The sequence below is a fragment of the Sarcophilus harrisii genome, chromosome 1 (assembly GCF_902635505.1).
Source record: "Sarcophilus harrisii chromosome 1, mSarHar1.11, whole genome shotgun sequence".
NCBI lineage: Eukaryota > Metazoa > Chordata > Mammalia > Dasyuromorphia > Dasyuridae > Sarcophilus > Sarcophilus harrisii.
In genome coordinates this window covers 312663868-312685256 of record NC_045426.1, presented here as the reverse complement: position 1 = coordinate 312685256, position 21389 = coordinate 312663868, and the positions used below count along the sequence as shown (strand labels likewise).

At 40.6% G+C, this 21389-nt stretch overlaps 2 protein-coding genes and 1 long non-coding RNA gene across 4 annotated transcripts in view; 1 reads left to right on the top strand and 2 right to left on the bottom strand.

Moving 5' to 3' along the window:
• Positions 1-1892: 1892 nt before the first annotated feature.
• Positions 1893-7917, bottom strand: LOC116420388. Its single transcript, XR_004230691.1, has 3 exons — positions 7829-7917; positions 6983-7061; positions 1893-2481 (listed from the first exon to the last, which is right to left on the bottom strand). It is a non-coding gene; the product is annotated as an uncharacterized LOC116420388 (long non-coding RNA).
• On the top strand, positions 7096-10273 carry NUDT16L1 (nudix hydrolase 16 like 1). The gene is made up of 3 exons (XM_031945204.1): positions 7096-7469; positions 7831-8091; positions 9123-10273. Exons 1-3 carry the CDS (start codon positions 7197-7199, stop codon positions 9342-9344), a joined length of 756 nt encoding a protein of 251 aa, XP_031801064.1. The 5' UTR covers positions 7096-7196; the 3' UTR covers positions 9345-10273.
• A 2596-nt stretch (positions 10274-12869) lies between these two features.
• Positions 12870-21389, bottom strand: part of ANKS3 (ankyrin repeat and sterile alpha motif domain containing 3) — a 38158-nt gene continuing 29638 nt past the window's right edge. For both annotated transcript variants that reach the window (XM_003761738.4, XM_023497605.2), the window contains 5 exons: positions 20875-21047; positions 18297-18382; positions 15029-15112; positions 13657-13745; positions 12870-13340 (listed from right to left, as the gene is read on the bottom strand). In XM_003761738.4, the coding sequence (XP_003761786.1) occupies positions 13666-13745; positions 15029-15112; positions 18297-18382; positions 20875-21047 (423 nt within the window). In that variant the 3' untranslated portion in view covers positions 12870-13340; positions 13657-13665. The remainder of the gene's footprint in view (positions 13341-13656; positions 13746-15028; positions 15113-18296; positions 18383-20874; positions 21048-21389) is intronic.

Sequence of the window (21389 nt, the reverse complement as noted above, 5' to 3'; positions counted from 1 at the left end):
TCACTTTTTTTTTTTTTTTTGCTTTTTCTTTTGGTCTGATTTTTTTTTATTAAAGCTTTTTATTTACAAAACATATGCATGGGTAATTAATTTTTCAATACTGATCCTTGCAAAATCTTGTGTTCCAAATTTTCCCCTCCTTTCTCCCACCCCTCCCCTAGATGGCATGTAATCCAATACATGTTAAATATGTTAAAATATATGTTAAATCCAATATATGTATACACATTTATACAGTTATCTTGCTACACAAGAAAAATCAAAAAGGGAAAAAAAAACAAAATGCAAGCAAACAACAACAGAAAGAGTAATGCTATGTTGTGTTCCACACTCAGATCTCACAGTCCTCTCTCTAGGTGTATATGGCTTTCTTCATCACAAGATCAATGGAATTGTCCTGAATCATCTCATTATTGAAGAGAGCCCTGTCCATCAGAATTGATCTTCATATAATTTTGTTGTTGCCATGTACAACGATCTCCTGGTTCTGCTAATTTCACTCAGCATCAGTTCATGTAAGTCTCTCCAGGCCTTTCTGAAATCATTCTGCTGGTCGTTTCTTATAGAACAATATTATTCCATAACATTCATATACCATAACATATTGCCATTCTCCAACTGATGAGCATCCACTCAGTTTCCAGTTTCTGGCCACTACAAAAAGGGCTGCCACAAACACTTTTGTACATGTGGGTCCCTTTCTCTCCTTTAAGATCTCTTTGGAATATAATCCCAGTAGAGATAGTACTGGATCAAAGGGCACGCACAGTTTGATAACTTTTTGAGCATAGTTCCAAATTGTTTTCCAGAATGGCTGGATCCATTCACAATTGCACTAACAATATATGAGTATCTCAGTTTTCCCACATCCTCTTCAAAATTTGTCATCTTTTCCTGACATCTTAGCCAATCTGAGAGTGTGTAGTGGTATCTCAGAGTTGTCTTAATTTGCATTTCTTTGATCAATAGTGATTTAGAACACCTTTTCATATGATTAGGACTGGTTTTAATTTCTTTATCTGAAAATTGTTCATATCCTTTGTTGGTCTGATTTTTTTTTTTTAACACAACATGACAGATATGAAGTATGTTTAAAGGGATTGCATATATAAAACCTATATCAGATTATTGCTGTTTTGGGCAGGAAGGGAGAAAAAAAATTGGAAACACCAAACTTCCAAAAATGAATGTTGAAAGCTATCTTTACATGTATTTGGAAAAATAAAATACCACTGAGAAAATAGTTCAGACAAAAGGTAATAAAAACGAATTCGAGTAGTAATTATGTGAAAAAAGAGGGGAGATTTAATTGTGGAAGTAAAAGATTTATTAATTGGATATATGGCATGCAGGAGAGTGAAAAGACAAAGTGTGCTATCTAGTTGCCCTTTTGCCAAGAACCCTCTTTCCCCAAGAGGGGAGGAGTCATAAAGAGTTGGACATGACTAAAAACTACTAAAACAACAACAACAACAACAACAACAACAAAAAAACGCATGGCATTGTGTGTGAGACTCTGAGAGATATAATGATTAAAAATAATACTTCTTACTTATAGAATGCATACATTTCACTGGGGAGAGGCAGCAAAATGTTATACAGATAAATATAATCTAAGGTAGTCTGTGTGGGTAAAGGAAGAATCTCCTCAGTTTCCTAAGAATATTTGAGAAAGAATAAAAATATCTTTGAGAAAGAAGAGAAGAATCAGGGAAGTCTTCATGGAAGAGGCAACTTCTTTTTTTTTTAAATTATTATTATAGCTTTTTATTTACAAGATATATGCATGGGTAATTTTTCAGCATTGACCCCTGCAAAACCTTCTGTTCCAACTTTTCCCTCCTTCCCCCCCATCCCCTCCCCTTGGAACAAGGAAACAAAGATGGACAGCTTTGAACACAACATGTAGTATTTATTATATAGGATTTCTTAAAATGGAAATTTCTTTAACTATTTTGAATCCTCTCGTGTTCTGCTGTACCCATGGCCATTTTTTTCTATTTTCTATTTAAGTTTTTAATTTTTAAAAAAGAAAAAAAAGTGAGGAAACACTTCCAAGCCAAAGTCTACCTTGCTGAGAAAGAAGGAAGGCTTATTAGCTTATATCAGATTGATTTACGGCAGGATTAGGATATTTAATCCTGAGAACCACAAGAAGGCAGCACCTAACCCAGTCATTCTTAGATCACGAATAAACAGTTCCCACTTGTAGGTGCTTGTGTGAATATTTTTCGGACAGTAGTCCCGTGGGAACAGCCCTTAAGGCGTTAGAATTTTTGCATAAGAGTTGATGAGCTTTGTGATACTTTGAGTACAAAACCAGAGTTAGTGTGGTAGGAACCGGAATGAAACACCTGATTTGGTTCCTTTAGTCGTTACAAGCACAGGGGATTCAGGAATTGTTAGCATGTCAGGAGATTTTGATTGATCACTTTCTGCTGCAACATGTAGGCTGCTTCTGGCTCTCAGGTCTCTGGGAACCTAGGATCAAAGCAATATACAAATTATGTGATTTTGCTAAAGAGTGAGATCATCCAGAGATTGAAAGCAAAGGAATGTTTTGTGCCAAACTCGGGACTTTGCTTGCTTTCTGGGCCTTAGCTTTGGAAAACACGGTGTTTCCTAATATCTTGATAGGTAGCAGATTCACTTTTAGAAATAGTCTAGTTTTACTGGAATGTAAAATGAGTCAACAAAAATAATGCAAAGTTAAGTTGGAAATATAGGTTGGAGACAGTTAACTTTGGTTTTAAATCCCAAACTGAGGAGTAGCTTTGTGGAACAGCGGATTGCACAGGGCTTACAGTCAGGAAGAACAAAGTTGAAAGAACCTTAGATATCTTACTGTGTGACCATGAGTAAATCACTTAACCTCTGTGCCTCAGTTTACCAATAAAATAGAGATTAACACATGGTTCCAGGGTTGTTGTGAGAACCTAAGGAGATAACATGTGTGAAGCATTTTGCAAACCTTAAATGTTTTTGTTCAGTAATATCAGTCATGTCTGACTCTTCATGACCCCCTTTTAGGTTTTCTTGGTAGAAATACTGGACTAGTTTGCCAACTCATTTTATAGATGAGAAACTAAGGCAAACAGGGTTAAGTGATTTACCCAGGCTCTCACAGTTGATGTGATTTAGGAGAGCTAGTTCTAAATAATGTGTCTGAGGATTTGATCATGTAAAGAATTCATAATGGCCATTCTTTTTGGCAAAAAAGTAGGTTTATTTAGGAGAAGAGGATACAGACAAAATGAAAAAATACAATAGACATCAGGAATGGTAAATATGAAATAGAGTGGGAGAGCATATAGTTAGCAAGATAGAGGTCTTAACAATTAATGAAGGAAAGGGCAAGTTCCTAGTGAAACTCACAAGTAACCAGGAGAAAGGGAGCATCCCATGAGGATGGAGTATGCCCTTAGTTGGCAGGCTAAATCCATAGAGCAGTTTAGCACCCTTAAAGAGCTAACTATAAGGAGGAGGAGGATACCATGAGGCATGGGGAGTGATGAGAGGAAAGATACATGGTATGGTGGGAGGGTAAGAGGAAAGACCCCATGAGGCCGACGGCCATGGCAGCCTTAACCCAAAGGGTGAACGTTCAGCAAGGATGGCGTGAGTGAGCTGTGGAAAATTTATAGAGGACATTTAATCTCAGGAGTTTGACATAACTCAGTTATCTGACTGGACTTGGGAAGATAATGCTACCCATGATCTCCACAGAAGGTGGGACCATAAAGTTAAACTGATTCCTATCAGTGTCCTTTCCTGCTTGGCTAATGAAGTAATTTTATCAGTATTTCAGTCTCAGGGAATCTTATCAGTACTTCAGGCTTTCTCTTCCAACCCCATCTAGTTATCCAGGATCCACCATGTGGTAAGACACTTTGCCTTGAGCTCTGGGGATATACAAAGGCAAAAAAGACTTATGCTCTCAAGGAGCTCAGTCTAATAGATAACATGTGAACTACTAAGCACAAGTTATTGACAGAATAAATTTGAAATCCTCATCAGAGGGAAGGCAAAATTAAGGGGGATTAGGAGAAGCTTCCTGCAGAAGGTGGGATTTTAGCAGAGATTTGAAAGTAGCCAGGAGGCTGAAATGAAAATAGGAAAGCATTCCCTACATGGGGGGCAGCCAATAGAAATGCTGAGAATCTGCAGCTGCAGTGTCTTGTTCAAGGAATTTGGTGTCACTGGATTACAGAGTTTGTGAGTGGGTGCAAAGTATAAGGAGACTGGAAAGGTCCAAGTATGAAGGGCTATCAACACCAAATAGGAATTTGGTTTTGATCCTAGAGGCAATAGGGAGCCCCTCGAGTTTATTGAGGAGATGTTAGGGTTGGACTTGCATGATAGAAGATCACTTTGGCAGAAGTGAGGAGGTATTGGAGTGGATGAAAAACCTGAAGCAGGGAGACACACTGACTGTTGCAGTAGTCCAGGTGTGACATGATAAGGTCTAACATATAGGAAGCACTGTCAAGAGAAAAGGAAAGGGCAGAGGTGAGAACTGTTATCAAAGTAAAAGCAACAGGCTGTGGCAACGGATTGAGTGTGAAAAGTGAAAAGAGTTGATAGCACTTAGATTGCAAACCTGGGTGATAAAGAGGATGATAGTGTCCTAAATGATAATAAAAAGGTTTGGATAGGTTTGGAGAGAAAGACAATTTCAGCTCTGGGCAGGTTTTTTTTCTATGTCTGTGGTTCAAGATGTCCAATAGGTAGTTGGAAATTTGAGCATCTAAGGCCAGCAGAGAGGTCAGGGCTAGATATTGAGACAGCTAGGTGGTACAGGGGATAGAGTGCTGAGCCTAGAGCCAGGAGGACCAGAGTTCAAATCCTCCCTCACACTTAGATCTGTCTCAGAGCAAGTTACTTGACTCAGTTTCCTCAGCTGTAAAAATAATGATAACAGCAGCTTATCCTTCCAGGACTATTGTGAGGATCAAATAAATATTTTTAAAGCACTTAGTACAGTGCCTGGTACATAGTAGATGCTATATAAAAGCTATTATTACAGTTTTTAAATATAAGATTTAATGAATCCAGTGTAACTGATTTCAAGGGAAATAGTATGGAGAAGAGACCAGGACCCAGGACAGAACATTGTGGGACTCTCATGATAATCAAGCATAACCTGGATGAATATTCAGCAAAGACCATGACTCTGCAACTTTGTGGAGTAGAGGTAACCCTATGGATGAGGAGAAGGGAATAAAAGAGGTGTGTCATCAACTAGACTTGGCAGTTGGATGGGGAGTGTGGCATGAGGGAACAAGAGTGAAGAATGAGGTCGTGCACGAATCCAGGTCATTCTGATAGTAACTGGTTTGAGGAGACAAGAATGAGTTGTTTGGAACATGTTTAATTGAGAAAGCCTGCATCTAATGGCTATTACCCGATGCAAGTCTGAAGCTGAGAAGCATAAGATGAGCCTTGGTGCTGGTGGGTATGGCCTGAGGGATAATAGAAAACTTACTCCTTTTTTCTAAGGGCCTTTTAGGTTGAATCACCAGAGGAGAGAACAGTCGTTAGAATAATTTTTGTTGTTAGAATTTATTAGAGTTGTTAAAAATAATCTCATTTTAACAGGCATTTATTGAGGACCTCCTACATCCCAAGCATTGACCTCGAGTCTAAACCAAACTAGGAGTTCACTTTCTATTGGAGGAAAATGACCTTCATATTTGCTTTAATTCCAGAAGACACTAGCAACCGAGTAGGAAGTAGGGGGAGAGGGAGAGATCCCTGTATGGGAGTTTTCTATGGACTAATATTTGAGCTGAATTTTGAAAGGAGGTGTGTACTCCTTTTTTGCTGCAGCTTGTTCAGTCGCGTTTGACTCTTGACCCCGTTTGGGGTTTTCTTGGTACAGATATTGGAGTGGTTCACCATTTTCTTTTCTAGCTTATTTTTACAAATAAAGAAACTCCAGACAGAGAGTTAAGTGACTTTTCCAGGGTCACACAGTCAAGAATCTTTAGACAGATTTGAACTCATGAAGCTAAGTCCAAGTCCAGTGGTCTATTCTTTGTGCCAGCTTCCTGCCCTAATGGCCGTGATAATTTAAAAAATATATATTATCTTTATTTTTATAGAATCATCAATTTTTTAATACAGGGTGTCCCAAAAGACTTTGTGCAGCTTTAAATATTAATAGATTAAAAGTCACGGTATTAATGCCTAAAGTTACACTAAGATTTTCAGGAAAACTCTACCCTCTCAGCTTTACCCTAATAATTGAGTTATTCTTTGTAATAAATAAATGGGGGAATGAGGATTCTTAAACAACTTTGGGAGATGAAAAAAAAAAAAAAAAAAAGTATCGGTTTTAGCAAAACAATGAGTTTGACAGCGCGCTCAGGTCAACACCCGCAAGTCCACCACTTGTAAACGAAGGCGAGAAATGAAATTTTCACGGCTTCTCCCCCCACCCCCCTTTGTTGTTCTTCCTCTTAACGTGGTTGGAATCCTTCTCGGGTACAGCCAGCCATTCTCAATCCCGACGCAGTTTCTCTGAAGCCCCTTTTCCCGGGAGAGTCGCAGCCTTGGGGGGGGGGGGGGGGGGGGGGGGGCCCGGGGGGGGGGGGGGGGGGGGGAGGGGAGGACCCGAGGGCCCTTACGCCCTTGGCTTAGCTGAGGGGGCAAAACTGGCGGACGAGCAGGCTCCGACCCCGCAGCGTTTCGGGTCGGAGACAACGGGCACGACCTCGCTGGCAGAAACGCTATGCGCCCCGCACCAACACCGGGGGAAAGGTTACGGGGAAAGCGCTGGGAGAACGACGAGGTTCACTACCGCGACGACCCAGGACCTGCGCCCCCTCGGTTAAACTGCCCAACTGGAAACGGAATCTTTGGGCGGCGGAGAAGCCGCGTCCAAAATACAAACATTCCATTGGCTTCCGCCGGCAGGTAGGTGGGGCTAGGGGCGTTGTATTTTGGCAATCATAGTCTCGGAATCCTCCCTGAGACCAACCTCCAGAATCTTCCACGACGATTGGCCTGAGAATGAGTCAATCATCTAGACAACACGCCTCCCTCCGCTCTGTCCCCGCCTGCAAATGACAAACACCGAGGAGAAGACTGGAATGCGATTGGCTACTTTTTAGGACAAAAGCAAACCAAAAGCAAGATCAAGCCTATCGATTGGCCACGGTCTAGCAACGTGTTCCAGCACTTGGCGAGATTAGATGCGGGGGGGAGGGAGAGAGCTTGGGCTCTCTTCCGGGGATTGGTGGGAACACGAGGGAGGGGGGCGGGAACGCGCCTACTTCTCCGCTGCCTGGGCGTGCTGCATCCTGGCGGGCAAGATGTCGGCTTCGCGAGTGCCGGAGCTGAAGCAGATCAGCCGCGGGGAGGCTATGCGTCTCGGGCCCGGCTGGAGCCACTCTTGCCACGCCATGCTGTACGCAGCCAATCCCGGACAGTTGTTCGGGCGGATCCCTATGCGCTTTTCGGTGCTGGTGAGGGCGGAGGGGGAGTGAGGCCGGACTGCCGGGCGGAGGGTGGGCGGGGCCGGGCCGAGCTGAGGGAGCTGGGAGCCGCAGGCTGAGGCGCCGGGAACGTGTGGGGGGAGCGGGATGCGGGGCCGGGAGAGGGGGAGGGGCGATGCCGGGGACGACCCGGGAAAGGAGCCCGAAGTGGGCGAGGTCGCGGGGCCGAGTTCTCCTGGCCCCGGACAGCGAGAGGCGGAGCGAGTACCGGTCGGCCTGGAGGAGGGAGAGCCGAGGCCGAGGCCGGCCGGCTTGGGGCACTCTGCCCGCGCCCGCCCCGAAGCCGGGTGCCCGCGCTCGGGCCCACTTAACCCGTGCGGTTCTCTTACAGATGCAGATGCGCTTTGATGGGCTCCTTGGCTTCCCTGGGGGGTTTGTGGATCGTCGGTACTGGTCCTTGGAAGACGGGCTAAACCGGGTGCTGGGCTTAGGCTTGGGCTACCTGCGCCTGACGGAAGCCGACTACCTGAGCTCGCACCTGACGGAGGGGCCCCACCGCGTCGTGGCCCACCTCTACGCCCGGCAGCTCACCCTGGAGGAGCTGCACGCGGTGGAGATCAGTGCAGTGCACTCCCGGGATCACGGGCTGGAGGTGGGGAATCCTGGGGCGGGAGGCTCGGATCCCCACCCCCCACCCAGGGACTTGGCACTGGCCATTCGGCACCGTTGGGGTAACACAGCCCTCCCTGGCGGCTCCCGGGGCGCCTTCTGTTTGGAGCGGGGCAGTTGAGGGGGAGGGGCGGCTTTCTGGTTCCGTAGCTTGGAGGGGCGCCCAGGCATTTCTAGCTGCGGGGCCGTGGTTGCAGAAGAGGGGAGGGCTGGGATCGGGGCGTGCGGGCCCGGAGCGGGACTCGGAGTGGGGCAGCGGGACCCGATCTTTGGGGGCTCTCTCTGGGCTAAGTGTGTTACAACTGCTTTGCTTCTTGCCACTGCCAATCCCGGGGGTGGGGAATAGGTGGGGTGGGGTGGGACCAGATGTACTCAAGTAGTTTATTTGGGTTGGGGCACGGGGCATTTCCCATTCGGACTCCGGGAGGGAAATGGAGGAGTGGGATTTGGGAAGGTTGGGATTTTATGGGATCGAGAATGGCTGAGGGACATGGGAAGTAAAGAGGGGGAGAAAGGAGTGTTGAATTTGGGTGTGTTTGGAGCTTTGGCCGGGGAAAGGGGAATGATCAGGTTTTAGGACCGTGGGGGTTTGTAGGCTAGGAAAAGAGGGAAAGCAAGGGCTTGGAAGCTTCCTAGACCAGAGCCTGTATAACCAAAACTTGGAATTGAGGAAGCTGTGGATTTGCAAATTGATGTGTAAACTGATCCCCTTAGCTAAGATTCATTTATATAAGAAGGCTCGAAATGACTTTCTGTAAAATGTTTCTCAAGGGGTAATTGGAACCTTGAATTCAAGCCTTGGTGTCTATAAGTGGTGAACCAACTTGTGTTTCATCAGACTGATGCCTTATGTCTCCCTCTGGGCTTCTGGCATACATGACTGCTTTTTCACTGCCTTGGAAACTTGATGTGACTTCCAAGTTTTAAGAGTTCCAGGCCCCCCTCTCAGCAGGAGGGGGCCCAGCCCTAGTTTTCCAGCTGGGTTCCTGATTGCCCTATCTGCTCTTGTTGCAGGTGCTGGGCCTGGTCCGGGTTCCCCTGTACACCCAGAAGGATCGAGTTGGTGGGTTCCCCAACTTCCTTAGCAATGCCTTCATCAGCACTGCCAAGCACCAGCTGCTCTTTGCCCTGAAGGTGCTGAACATGATGCCTGAGGATAAGCTGGCTGAGGCCTTGGCTGCTGCTACTGAAAAACAGAAAAAAGCCTTGGAGCAACAGCAGACAGCTTCATCATGAAGCTATACAGTCTCCATCCCTTAGGCTGAGTTTTCTCTCCCTATTTCTTCTCCTTGCCCTTTCTTTTCCTCCCCACATTTTGTATGCCCCAGGGGCTGAGAAAAGACTTGAGACAATTCATCATTATTCCTTAGAGGTATGGGTTTTTTCCCATTTTCCCCCTTATGACTGAAAAGGAGTGCATTTCATTCCTGTCTTCAACCTATGCGTAGTCTTTCTTTTCTTTGGCCTCCTTGCAAAGCAGCAGCAGCAGCCCAGGCTGGCACTTCAGGTTTGTTGTATAAAGGGGTAGATAAAAGTCACAGGGTAAGGAGCAGCACTTGTCGGAGGTTTTGAGTGACCCATTTATTAGCACTAGCTTCAATGTTTGGCCTTTGGGGTCAAGATCAAGACCTTTCCATTTTTCTGCATGAATCTTTTGTTTAAGGGGCAGTTGTCAGTTTGGTTCAGGCCCCAGATATGAGGGTGTTCTGGTTTAAAAAGGTTCCTTAGTTCTCAAGGATGCTTTTGGTTACATTGACATATTCCTGCTGTGTTCCATTTCCTCAGCCCAAAGAAACAAGAGAAGGAATCAAGGTTTTGGTGGGATATGGCTGGGGGTTTTTGGGTTCTCTCTCCTTATTTTGGAATTGTTAGGTTTTATACTTATGTGGAATATGAGATTTTAAAGTAACTTTTACCTTGCCTTTGCCTATTTTGAAAGAGCTTGGGCAATTTAGCCTGAGTAAGGTTGAAAAAGGGATGATTCCTTCCCCAAAAGCCAGGGAATTTGGGGAAAGGGACTAGGGCTTGGCTGTGTGTGCTGTGTGTGGTGTGTGTGAGTGTGCAAGTGTGCGTCTGCACGCGCCTGTGTTGGTTCATTCTTGAGCTTGAGTGCTCATTGGAGCACCAATCTGAGAAGGAAAGAAAAATAAAGTAGCTTGACAGCTTTTTGGTGTGGCCCTCCTTTTATCTCTAGCAGAGGGGATGCTAGAGTCCCTATCCCTGGGATCCTGATACTATTCCTAGCTGAGAGCACCAAAGGTTAGGGATAAGTCTATGAAGATGCTGTTTTCTTGGGAGCGGACTAGGTAGTCATCACTGAGCCATCCACATCCTTTCAAATCCCTGGAATCGTGTGTTTTGAAGAAAGATGACTAGAACTATGGGGACAGTGTAGCTGGGGACTTTTTCTTTGTTCACAGCTCACTTTATCAAACTTGTGACCTTGGACTTATTAATACCATACTCTAATCAGGTGAAATAATGTTTTGACCCTGGGATACTTGACAGGGAGAAAACTTAGGTCACAAAGAAAGGCTACCTTGTCTTAGTTTTGAGTAAGAAGAGATGGAAATTGGGTTATGATGATAGATTGAGAAGTTGAAGGTGCAGGGTTCAGGATATTTTAAGAAGGTAATTGTATAGATTTGATCTCTTGCATACTTGACTGCAATCTGAAGGATTTCTGTACTGGACTTTAAAGGCATCTGTTAAAAGTAAATCTCAAGCTTCCTTTCCTCATAGTGACCAAGCTGAAAAGAGAGGGACTAGCTTGAACTATATTGTGGCTGATGTCTCTTATATTATTAGGCCAGTGACCATCAGCTTTTCTGTAGTTATAACACTCGTTTAGTTTTAGAACATTTCTTCTACCCCGTTCCCCATTTACACCAAACAAAATCCAAATTCTACAAAGTATTCTGTACCATATTTCTTTTTTAAGTTAGAGAAAATTTAATTCTATGAAAACTCTGGAATGAATGAAATGGGGAGTGACTGGGCTTGCAAAAAGTGTCTTAAGGCATCAATGCACTGGGCAAATGCCCAATAAGGTGAGAAGAACACTGCACTTTAGAACAGTGGTTCTCAAAAACTTTTGTTCTCAGTATCTTTATACTATTAGAAATTATTGAGGATCTCACCAAACAGTTTTTAGGTGGGCTCTATTCATAGATATGTACCACATTTGAAATAAAAACTAATTTTGAATCTGTAGACCCCCTGAAAGGATTTCATGTCCCCCCTAAATCTCCCCCTCCCCCCCCGGTCCCCCCCCCCAGAATTCTTTGGACCACTCCTTGAGAACCACTGACTTAAAGAAGCCTGAGCCACAGCTCAGGTAGTTCAGAATGCACAAGTAGGAGAATTTACATCCTTTTCTCATTTATTAGTTAATGTGACCTAGATTAAAAGAAAAGTCAAACAGCCCCAATAGAGCAACCATTTTGTTCTTCTATCTTGTAAAGAAAGATGCTGACTTTCCCTATATGCTGCTGGCTAGACATCTTATAACTCGGGAATTTCCTTTGCTAGGGAAGGGTAAATCTAAAGTGATATGACAGCTAAGATGATGGTAGACCCAACAGAGAGAAATACTGGTTTTATATAACTAAGTACCCCAAATGGGAGCTAACCTATGTTAACATAAGGGCAGAAAGTGGTTGTGATGGTTTTCACATAATAAAGAATAAGAGGGGGTAGATGGCATACATGGGATGCCAATTATCACAAGAATAAAAGGACAGGCGCTAGGATTGGGTTAATAGGTTCACAGAGACTTGGGGTTACGTAGTAGTTTCTAGTTTATTGTGACTGGGTAACTTTGAAGCCAAAGGACTCTGAATGTAGCTTCAGGTTCACATCTTGCTTCACTATTCTCTGTAAAAGATTGGCATTCAGTTTTGGAGAGATCAATTTTGGGAGACCCTGAACATGCCCTTAGAATTTGGTTTAGCTCACAGCTTGGGTTGTATGGTCGTCACTATGAAAAGGTGGGTGAATGCAGCCTCCATCTGAGGATGGGGGCTGAGGAATCTGAGCCAAGGAGAGAAAAAACCTCAAAGGCTTGATAGAAGTTTTGTTTTAAAAAAAAACAAAACAAAAAAAACCTGCTGACTTAATATACAAAATAATTCTCCTTGGACACCTGCATGTTATCAGCCTAATGAAGCCAGATTGTTATTAGTGATTAAAAAGCAGTCTCTTGTACAGGTTAGCCCAGTGAAAGGATTTTCCTTTATGCTTCTAGTGGGCAAGCTGGTTAACAAAACTTTGTAGGGGTTCATCTTGGGCTCTGAGATTGAAGACACTTATTTGCAAGAGAGACTAGGGCCTAAATATGGACAAAACTAATGCTTTGAATGTGTCTTGATTTTTTTTTTTCTCTCCCATTCAGTCTCCCCTCAAAATATACTCATTTCACTTCTCAATCTGGCTTGGGAGATCTTTCCGCTTGGAAGAGTATCCTCATTCTTGAATACCCAATTCCATACCAGCTCTAAAAGAGGGCTGTGGCCCCTGCAGCAGCATCTGTCTAAAGGGGACCATTAAAAACCTGGTGTAGTAGTTGGTCAACACAATATTTGGTGGTTAGCAGCAATAAACTGAAACGATGTAAACAGGGTTGGGGTAAGGAGAGATTGGGAAAAAGCGAAAAGGTTTAGTGTGTGATAAGCCCTACCTGAAAGCCAGCAGTTCCCCATAGGGAATTTTCTCTGGAAAATCTGTTCTTAAAAACCAAGATGAAACAATGACTCCCATAAATTGCTGACAAATTCAAGTTTTATTTTACAGAAAACAAAGGAAAATCCAGATCTGGTCCCTGTGTTAGTATCCCAACTAAAGCCCAAGTAGCCACCTGCTGTGGGAAAATAAATGCTTTATAGCAGCCATCTGCATCTAGGATTTGTCTTTGTGCTGCAGGAATGTATTTGGACTCTTTAATCTGAGAAGGAAGCCCACAACTAACACAGACATTCACATGCCATTTGATAGGCTCTCCTTCACTTGCTGCACCTTCTTGTTCTTCATTGCTCACAACTGATACGCCCTCCCTCAGTGGATGGGGCCTGCTCTCTGGCCTGAGGATGGCCTTGTTTCCTGGGCTCCTGGCAGCCTCACTCCACCACCCCCCTCAGGGTGTTGCAAATAGAGAGGGATGAAACTCTTGGCCCCAACCCACTTATTCTTCCAGGCACACAGTTTCAGGGTGGAATGGTCACCCGACGTCAATTTCTGGAAAGCAAGTTTATGATGATATAGGTCTATGCCAAACAAAAATAATTAGCACATGTCTATATACATTTAAGTTCTTGACCTAACTTGTACTATTCTCTCCCCTTACAGTACAATTTGGCTCTTTGAAGGGGCCCCTAAAAGTAGAGGGCCCCCTTTTACAACTGGCTTGCTAATTAAAAACAAAAACAAAAAACTTGTCAGTTGAATGAATTAACACCCTCAAAAACAGTTTAACTTCATATCTCCCTGCTCCAGTATAAAGAAAAGACCTATCTGTATTTTACTTGGAGTTCAATGCTTCTTCAACACTCACCATATTTGGTTATGGTTCTCTCCAATTCTGCTTTCCATTTAGGACTTGCAGCTTTTCTAAGCTCTGGCTCATGGAACATAGAGCTTTCCCTAGGGAGAAAATATCCCCCAAAAAGTTTATTCCTTAAACCAATTAAATTCTTAAAGAAGAATCAGCAAAATTTTTAGCAGAGAATAGTGGCCCCACTTCTAACCTTCTAGATGAAAAGCTAAAATGTGATACTATATAAAATAGTAACTTCCAATTTTGTAGTGGGAAGTTAGTGTTCAATTCTATATACTAGAATTACAAAAGGGAGAAATGCCTCTTAGATCTTCCTCAGATTCTTAGGTGCTCTTAGAGGAATATGTCCACGACAACACTGAAGTCCAGGTACTTCCACGGATTACATCACTAGGTAAAGTATTCTACAATACAATTTCTGAAGATCAGCCAAGTCTCCAGAATTGCTCTTCCTAATAGAACTATGTCAATAATAGATCTAGGGTCTCTTATCTCTGGACACAAGTGGTGTTACACTTAGAGCAATAACAATACATGGAGGGTTGTTATGAGATCAAAGAGAACAATTTGTAAATGTTAAGGTGCTATACAGATTATACCTCTACTATATAAACCCTGATAGGTTGAAATGATTTGGCTACTGCCCATCATTCAGTAAAATGTACCATATAAATTATAATCAATTTTTTATGTACTCAACTATAATAAACAAAATATATTAAATATTGGAACAAAAGAACCCCATTATTGTGACACTCCTTTTATATAGAATTGATTTTTGTGTGGACTTATAACTACGGATGTTAGTCTCTACACCTTGTTTAAAGAATCCAGGATTCCACAATATCCAGCTATATATGACAAAGGAGCATGGTAGCCTTGGAGTAGTATTTGTCTACAGGGGGCTATTAGGTACCTACTGTGCTATTTGGTCAACACCAATAAATTGGAACCTTGGTTTGTGAAACATGCTGTCTGCAAAACCTTCAAGTACCAACTGATCATCTGCTACATAAAGTATTCCTTTCAACACTTGAAGAATTAAGCCTCTCAATTTCCTTTGTCAACTTTAGGATTAAGTTTTTCATACAAATGCCTGCTTTGTGCAAAGTATTATCAGATGTAGAAAATACAAAGACAGATGGACCAGTTCTTGCTCTTAAGGAGCTGAATGCTAGTGGGTTCTTTTAATAATAATAAAAAAAAAAAAAAAAAAAAAAACTGCCTGCCTATCCAGTTCTTTTTACTGTTTTGTCGAATTTCATTTTCTTAAAAACCCATTTTAGATAAGGTTTTGTACTAAGTTTGATGTGTGCTCTGAGAAAAACAAAATCGCAAGAAACTCTTCCCCACTGTATATGAATCTCACCCATGTTGCTGACACAGTCCTCTAGGGCTCCTGATAACTCAGACAGACTCATGGACTTCAGAGAAGCCTGCCATCCTTTGAAACCTGAAAGACAAAAGACCAGTATTGGTTCTGGGTACCCTGTCACCTACACAGCATTAAGTCAGATAACAACTAGCTACATTAAGAAGGAAAAAAACTTTCATATTAGATCAAATATAAAGCCAAGTCTGCAGCAAACTGGCACCATTAGTGAATGGATTCCAAACTTCACAGTCAAGAAATTACTCCAGATGATTGAGAAGCTCCCTTGCTCTGGGGGTCCCAGCACCAAAGATTTTTCAGGTTAAGCCATTCCCTCAACATTCCTTATTGAGTTCAGTTCTTGGAACCTCTGCTGCACTTCCTTCTCAACACAGCAACTGGATACAGCTGGACAATGCAATTCAGCTCTTGCAAACTACCTCCTTGATAATGGGTAGAACAAGGCTATGTTATTAAATAAGTTATGCTTAGTGCATCTTATTTCAGCTATCAAAGTCCCTTCCTCAGAGGTCAGTCTTCTGAATGTGAACTTTCAAGGAAACTGGTTTCTTGGGTTACAAAAGTATCTGAGTACTAATTAACACATCATGACTTGGCTGGCAGAGTAAAAGGGAGCTTAGGAGGAGGGTAGATGGAATGGGATTGATGCAAGGGAACTAGGTATAGATAATTCTACCAGAGGTGATGCATGACTTATGATAGCAAGCAGAGTTACCAATTGTGGGCTGCTTAGTTCTAGTGGTCTGAGAGTACTGAAGGTCCCTCTAAAACAGGCAAAAGGTTTAAAAGTTCTATAATTAGAAAAAATGTGACATGCCAGCTAACTTAAAAGCTACTTCAAAACTGAACATGCATTGGTTTATCAGCCCTAAATCTTTTAAGAGGAACGAGGTTATGGATATTTCAATGAAGAAACCTAATCATGACAGATTCTGAGAGCCTAAAGAACGTATGATTTGGCATAAAGATGACACATGGAAGAATTGTAAAAATTAAGTTTTGCCTTGGGTCCCTTTCCCTAGAACATGTATTTGCTCTTGGTGTCTACAAATCTTCTAGCAATTGTTATCAAAGATTCAGCTGTAACCGAATAGATCTTTTTCTCTTTGTCCCTAATCTTTCTCAGATGTGGACTTTGTTATATACCAATTTTTCCTAACTGATAAGCTTTTACAGCAAGGATTACACTGAGAGGATGAGTTTGGTTAGGGAGATTATTTTGCTGAAAGCAGCAGTTAACTGCTCACAGATTTAATAAATTAAAAAATAATATAGAGTACAGAAGGCACCAGTATTCTAGAATTCAGTTGGCTTTGGACAATAATTCAAAACTTTTAGTTATTTACACTGGCATATTTTGTCTTATAACAAATAATTTGAAGAGTACAGGGCACATGCCAAAGGATAATTCAACAACAGGAAGAGTACTAGTATAATTATGTAAATAATCACCACATGATTACTTTAATGGATCCATGATTTGACAAAATACTCATTTATAAGAACCTAAAAGTACCTACATGAGTCCTTCTATATCATCAAAATCATATTTAAAATTAGATTTATAAGCACCAGAAACTTTTCCAGTTCTAGATTTCATGGCTGTAACAATAAGATCAATATTAAAAGTAACCAGTGATTCAAGGCAATTCCAATAGATTTGGGATAGAAAATGCCAATCCCATCTAGAGAGAGAACTATGGATTTTGAATGTGGATGGAAACAATACTATTTTCACCTTTTTGGTTTTTTTCTCATTTTCCCCCACTTGAGTTCTTGCACAATGTGACAAATATGGAAATATGTTTAAAAAGATTACACATATTTAACCTATATCAGATTGTTTGCTATCTTGGAGAGGGGAGAAGTAAGGAAAGGAGGGGGGAAAAGTTAGACACAGTTTTACAAAAAAGTAAATGTCGAAAACTATCTTTACATGTATTTGGAAAAATTAAATATTATTGAGGGAAAAAAGCGACCAGCACGAAGAAACAAATTTATTCCTATTTGCAGATGGCATAAAATGCTTTACTTAAAAAAATCCCAAGAAATCAAACTAAATTTAAATGCTCTGTAGCTCCAGTAAAGGCTTCAAAATAAATCCATAAAAATCATTAGCATTTGTATGGGGTATAACAAACAGTAACACAAAATGAGAATAAGAAAAATTCTATTTGGCATAACTGCAAAATACCTAAAATATCTGAGTTAGTCTACTAAGACAATTTTATAGTAATATAACTACAAAATATTTCCTATCCTGAGAGAAATAAAAGAGTTAAATATAGTGATTCACTATTCATACTGGAGCTATTCCAAGAAGATAAAAATTATATTTTATATTAACCTACAGATTTACTCCTATTACAAAATTATCAAGAGGCTACTTTAGAAAAAAAAAGTAACTTCATTTGGAAGAATAAAAATAGTTCAAATGTCATTATAAAATAGTAATAAAACCTTTTTGATGCCAGAAAAGCAGTTCCATGAAACAGCATCAATCAAAAAATAGCCTAGTGTTTGATTAACCCAAGAATATACTTTATTGTGGGAAGGACTTTCCTTTCTGCTGTGAAAAGTAGAAATCAGTTTGGCAAAAATGGATATCTTTACCCAAATGTTAAAAGTAACATATCAATTTTACCAAGCTGATTTCTATTTTTAATTAAACCAATTTAGATTTTTTAAAAAATCATATAAATCTGATTAAAGAGAATTCTTAACCAATGGATAGAGACCATAAAAAGCAAAAAAAAAAAAACAAAACAAAACATTAAACTGAAAATTTTTTCTACTGATTAAAGAATATTTGTATCAAACATCGAGATGTATAATGAACTGACCCACATGAGGCCAAAAAGGATTTTCCTGTAATAAATAAGGAGTTAAAAAATTTAAACATTTAAAGAAAATTGCAAACTATCAATGACCATTGAAAATATGCTCTAGTAAATCACTAACAGAAATGTAAATTAAAATTGAAGTTTTTATCTCACATCATTCAAATTGGCAAAGGTAAAAAATTATGGTTAGTGTTGAAGGGATGTGGGAAGAGAAATCTACTAATACACTATTGGTGAAATATTAGTTTCAGATATTCTGAAAGTCAATTTGGAATATGAGGGGAAAAAAGACAGTGTTCATATGCTTTGGCCCTGTTCCAACTAGTAAAGTTTTCCTCTTTTAGATGACCAGCAATCTCATTCTCTCAGATTCCAAAGGAATCCTTGAGCATTTCACTTACCAGCTCCCATGTGTGCTTTTGTCGATGGTACCCGACCTAAGGCATCTTCCTCTTTTACCCGAGAAGACAGCTCAATCTGACAGGCTCTATCAAGAAAACCAAGCCCCATTAAATGAATAACCCACACAATCTAAAAAAAGAACTGCTCAGCCAAGAAGAGCAAGAAGGCCAACTTTTCATCCATTCAGGCAAACATTTTCTTATGAAGAAGGCAGATTACATTGGGTCTAAAAACTAACTTAAAGCAAATGAAAAAACAAAGCATAAAGATTAAAAAACAACCAGCACCCCAACTAAGTAAATAGCTAAAAGTACCACCCCAAGATACTATACCCCTGATATTGAGTATTTCTGAGTAAATCCTGCCTTACCCAGCCATGGTAGAGAGTCCTAGAGCTTCTGTGGAGGAACAGAATCGATCTCCATTGCTTTTGCATTAACTGAGCAATATCTTCAAATTCTTAACATACCAAACCCCAGTCTAATTTAACTATAGTGAAACTCCACAGGTTTCTCAGCTACTTGGAGAACCAATAGCTGTAACCTTCATCCTAATAACAGGTTTTCAAGCTAAGTGTTTTACTCAAAAGCAGGACATCAATTATGACAAGATAGTAATATGAACAGACACATGACAAAAAATTTCACAATTCAGTTAGCAAATCTATTCAGGTCCTCTCAGCCCTGGTCGTCTTTGATATGCTAAAGACAAATGTTTGAAAGAGAGGTGCCCAGGCAACTATAGAAATGTACTGCCAAATACTTCAGTGGCAAGATTTCTAACATTTATTTGACTTGAAGTATAATTATAAACCAAAAAAAAAAAAAAAAAAAAAAAAAAAAAAGATCAAGCAACTGGAATATTTTCATGGTAGAATCCATCTGAATTAAACTGAGTGTTAGTTACATACTTAACAAGTAATGCTAATCCTGTTCTTCCAGTACTTCTTGTATATAATGCAAGGACTGAAAGAATGGGAGGAAGATGGTGGCTTCACTGGATGAAGGCATCTAAAGGCAGTGGTTCTAGGAGCTAACATCTATCCAACTTTTTTTTTTTTTTTTAATAGTATATATTTAGGGTCACTTAATGAAGGCACTTTTGAACTGCTATATTCTGTCTTTGTTCACAGACCAGTTAGTCTCCAGTAGATAGAGGAACTGCTGCTGGAAACTAACCCAACTTGCTTTCTCTGGCTGAAGACTTGTTCAGAATTTTCTGATATGTTGTTTTTTTGAAATTTTCTTTCTTTTAAAAAATTCTTTATTATTATGGATAACTCTCTGGAAGGGGTGGAGGAGGGATACAATAGGAAATATAACTGATATAAAAACAAAGCTCTCCAATGATGGACAGAAGCAGCTACACCCAAAGAAAGAACACTGGGAAATGAATGTAAACTGTTTGCATTTTTGTTTTTCTTCATGAGTTATTTTTACCTTCTGAATCCAATTCTTCCTGTGCAACAAGAGAACTGTTCGGTTATGCACACATATATTATTATCTAGGATATACTGTGACATATTTAACATGTACAGGACTGCTTGCCATCTGGGGGAGAGGGTGGAGGGAAGGAGGGGAAAAGTCGGAACAGAAGTGAGTGCAAGGGATAATGTAAAAAATTACCCAGGCATGGGTTCTGTCAATAAAAAGTTATAATTATGTTTAAAAAAAAAAAAAGATATCAATAAAAACTTATTTTAAAAAGTCATTTGGGCCAGATATACATCATACTTATGATCTTATTTCCTAATATAAGAGAAGCAATTTAATTTATACAACCCATCACGTAATTAATGTGCCTTCTTTACTTTTCTTGGAAGTCCACCTACTTTAAGGTGTTCATGTGGTCTTAGCTGCTACATTAGACCTAACCTTTTCTTTCCCTACAATTTTCTGCACAAGATATTTCTGGCAAACATGAAGTTTCTATGATATTTGCTAATTAAGATTTATTTAACATAAGAACTCAAAGAAAGATCAAGACGGTAGTCCTTCTAACCCAATGTTTTCCAATCTTTTCCAGGCTGACATATCTATGAACTTGCTAAATCACAGTAAGAGAACCATACTCCTCCCTCTCACCTCTTTAGTTTTTTTTTTTTTTTATCAATCATCTACTACGCCACCTTGTTTTCTATTCCCAAGCAGGACCAATAATTCTCCAGACCTCCACCATGTTCTCTCCTGTGTTTTAGAATTACAAAACTTAAATAATCAAAAATTGAAATTATCTTTCCCAAGTAGCAGTACTGGATCTAGAACCATTATATCCTAACTCCCCACCTAGTATTTCTTCCACTATAATATTTTGCCTTTCCACCTTCTACCTCCACCGTCTGAAATCTTTACAAAGTACCACAAGATTCTACACTTTAGATCTGGCACACCAATGAGTAGTTAAAACCTGCCTGGGACATTAATTTAGCTACCTCTTTCTTCACTGAGGTCAACAGAATTTTGTGTGTTCATGTTCAAAAAGCAATCTTTTACAGTAACATCAACTTTACTGGACATTCATTCCACTGGGGACACCCAGGTTATAGGCAGAGATTACCCAAGGGATTCTTTACTTACTTAAGTTGATCCAAGATCAGCCCAAAATCTCTTGTGACAGTCTGGGTTTCCTCAAGCTGGGTCTGAACACCTTTCATGGCTATGTTTTGTTCCATTAGACAGCTTTCCACAATAGCCCGCAGCTCTTGTTCTTGGGATACCTGACCCTTCAACATTTCCAGTTCCTCATATCTCTAAAGAAGAGATCAGTGCTTAAAATGGGGGAGGAGTATGGAAATAGATAAGAAGATCTGCTTGTTAAAAAACTCAAGTTTAATATGTAACTATTTTTAAACAGGCTAACAATTGGCAATTTTGGTTCTCTCACTTCTCTCACAGTGGGGATCGGTTAAAAAAAGAAGACACAGATATGATAGCACTTTAAATGATGATGACAGGAAAAGACTCGATATATACTTGGTTGACATGCCATTACTACAGCCACAATTAAGTCAATTCTGAATAGAAATTAGCACTTATGCTACCATATTATATACTATAGTACTTCTGTACCAAATCAGCAATTTGGATATTTC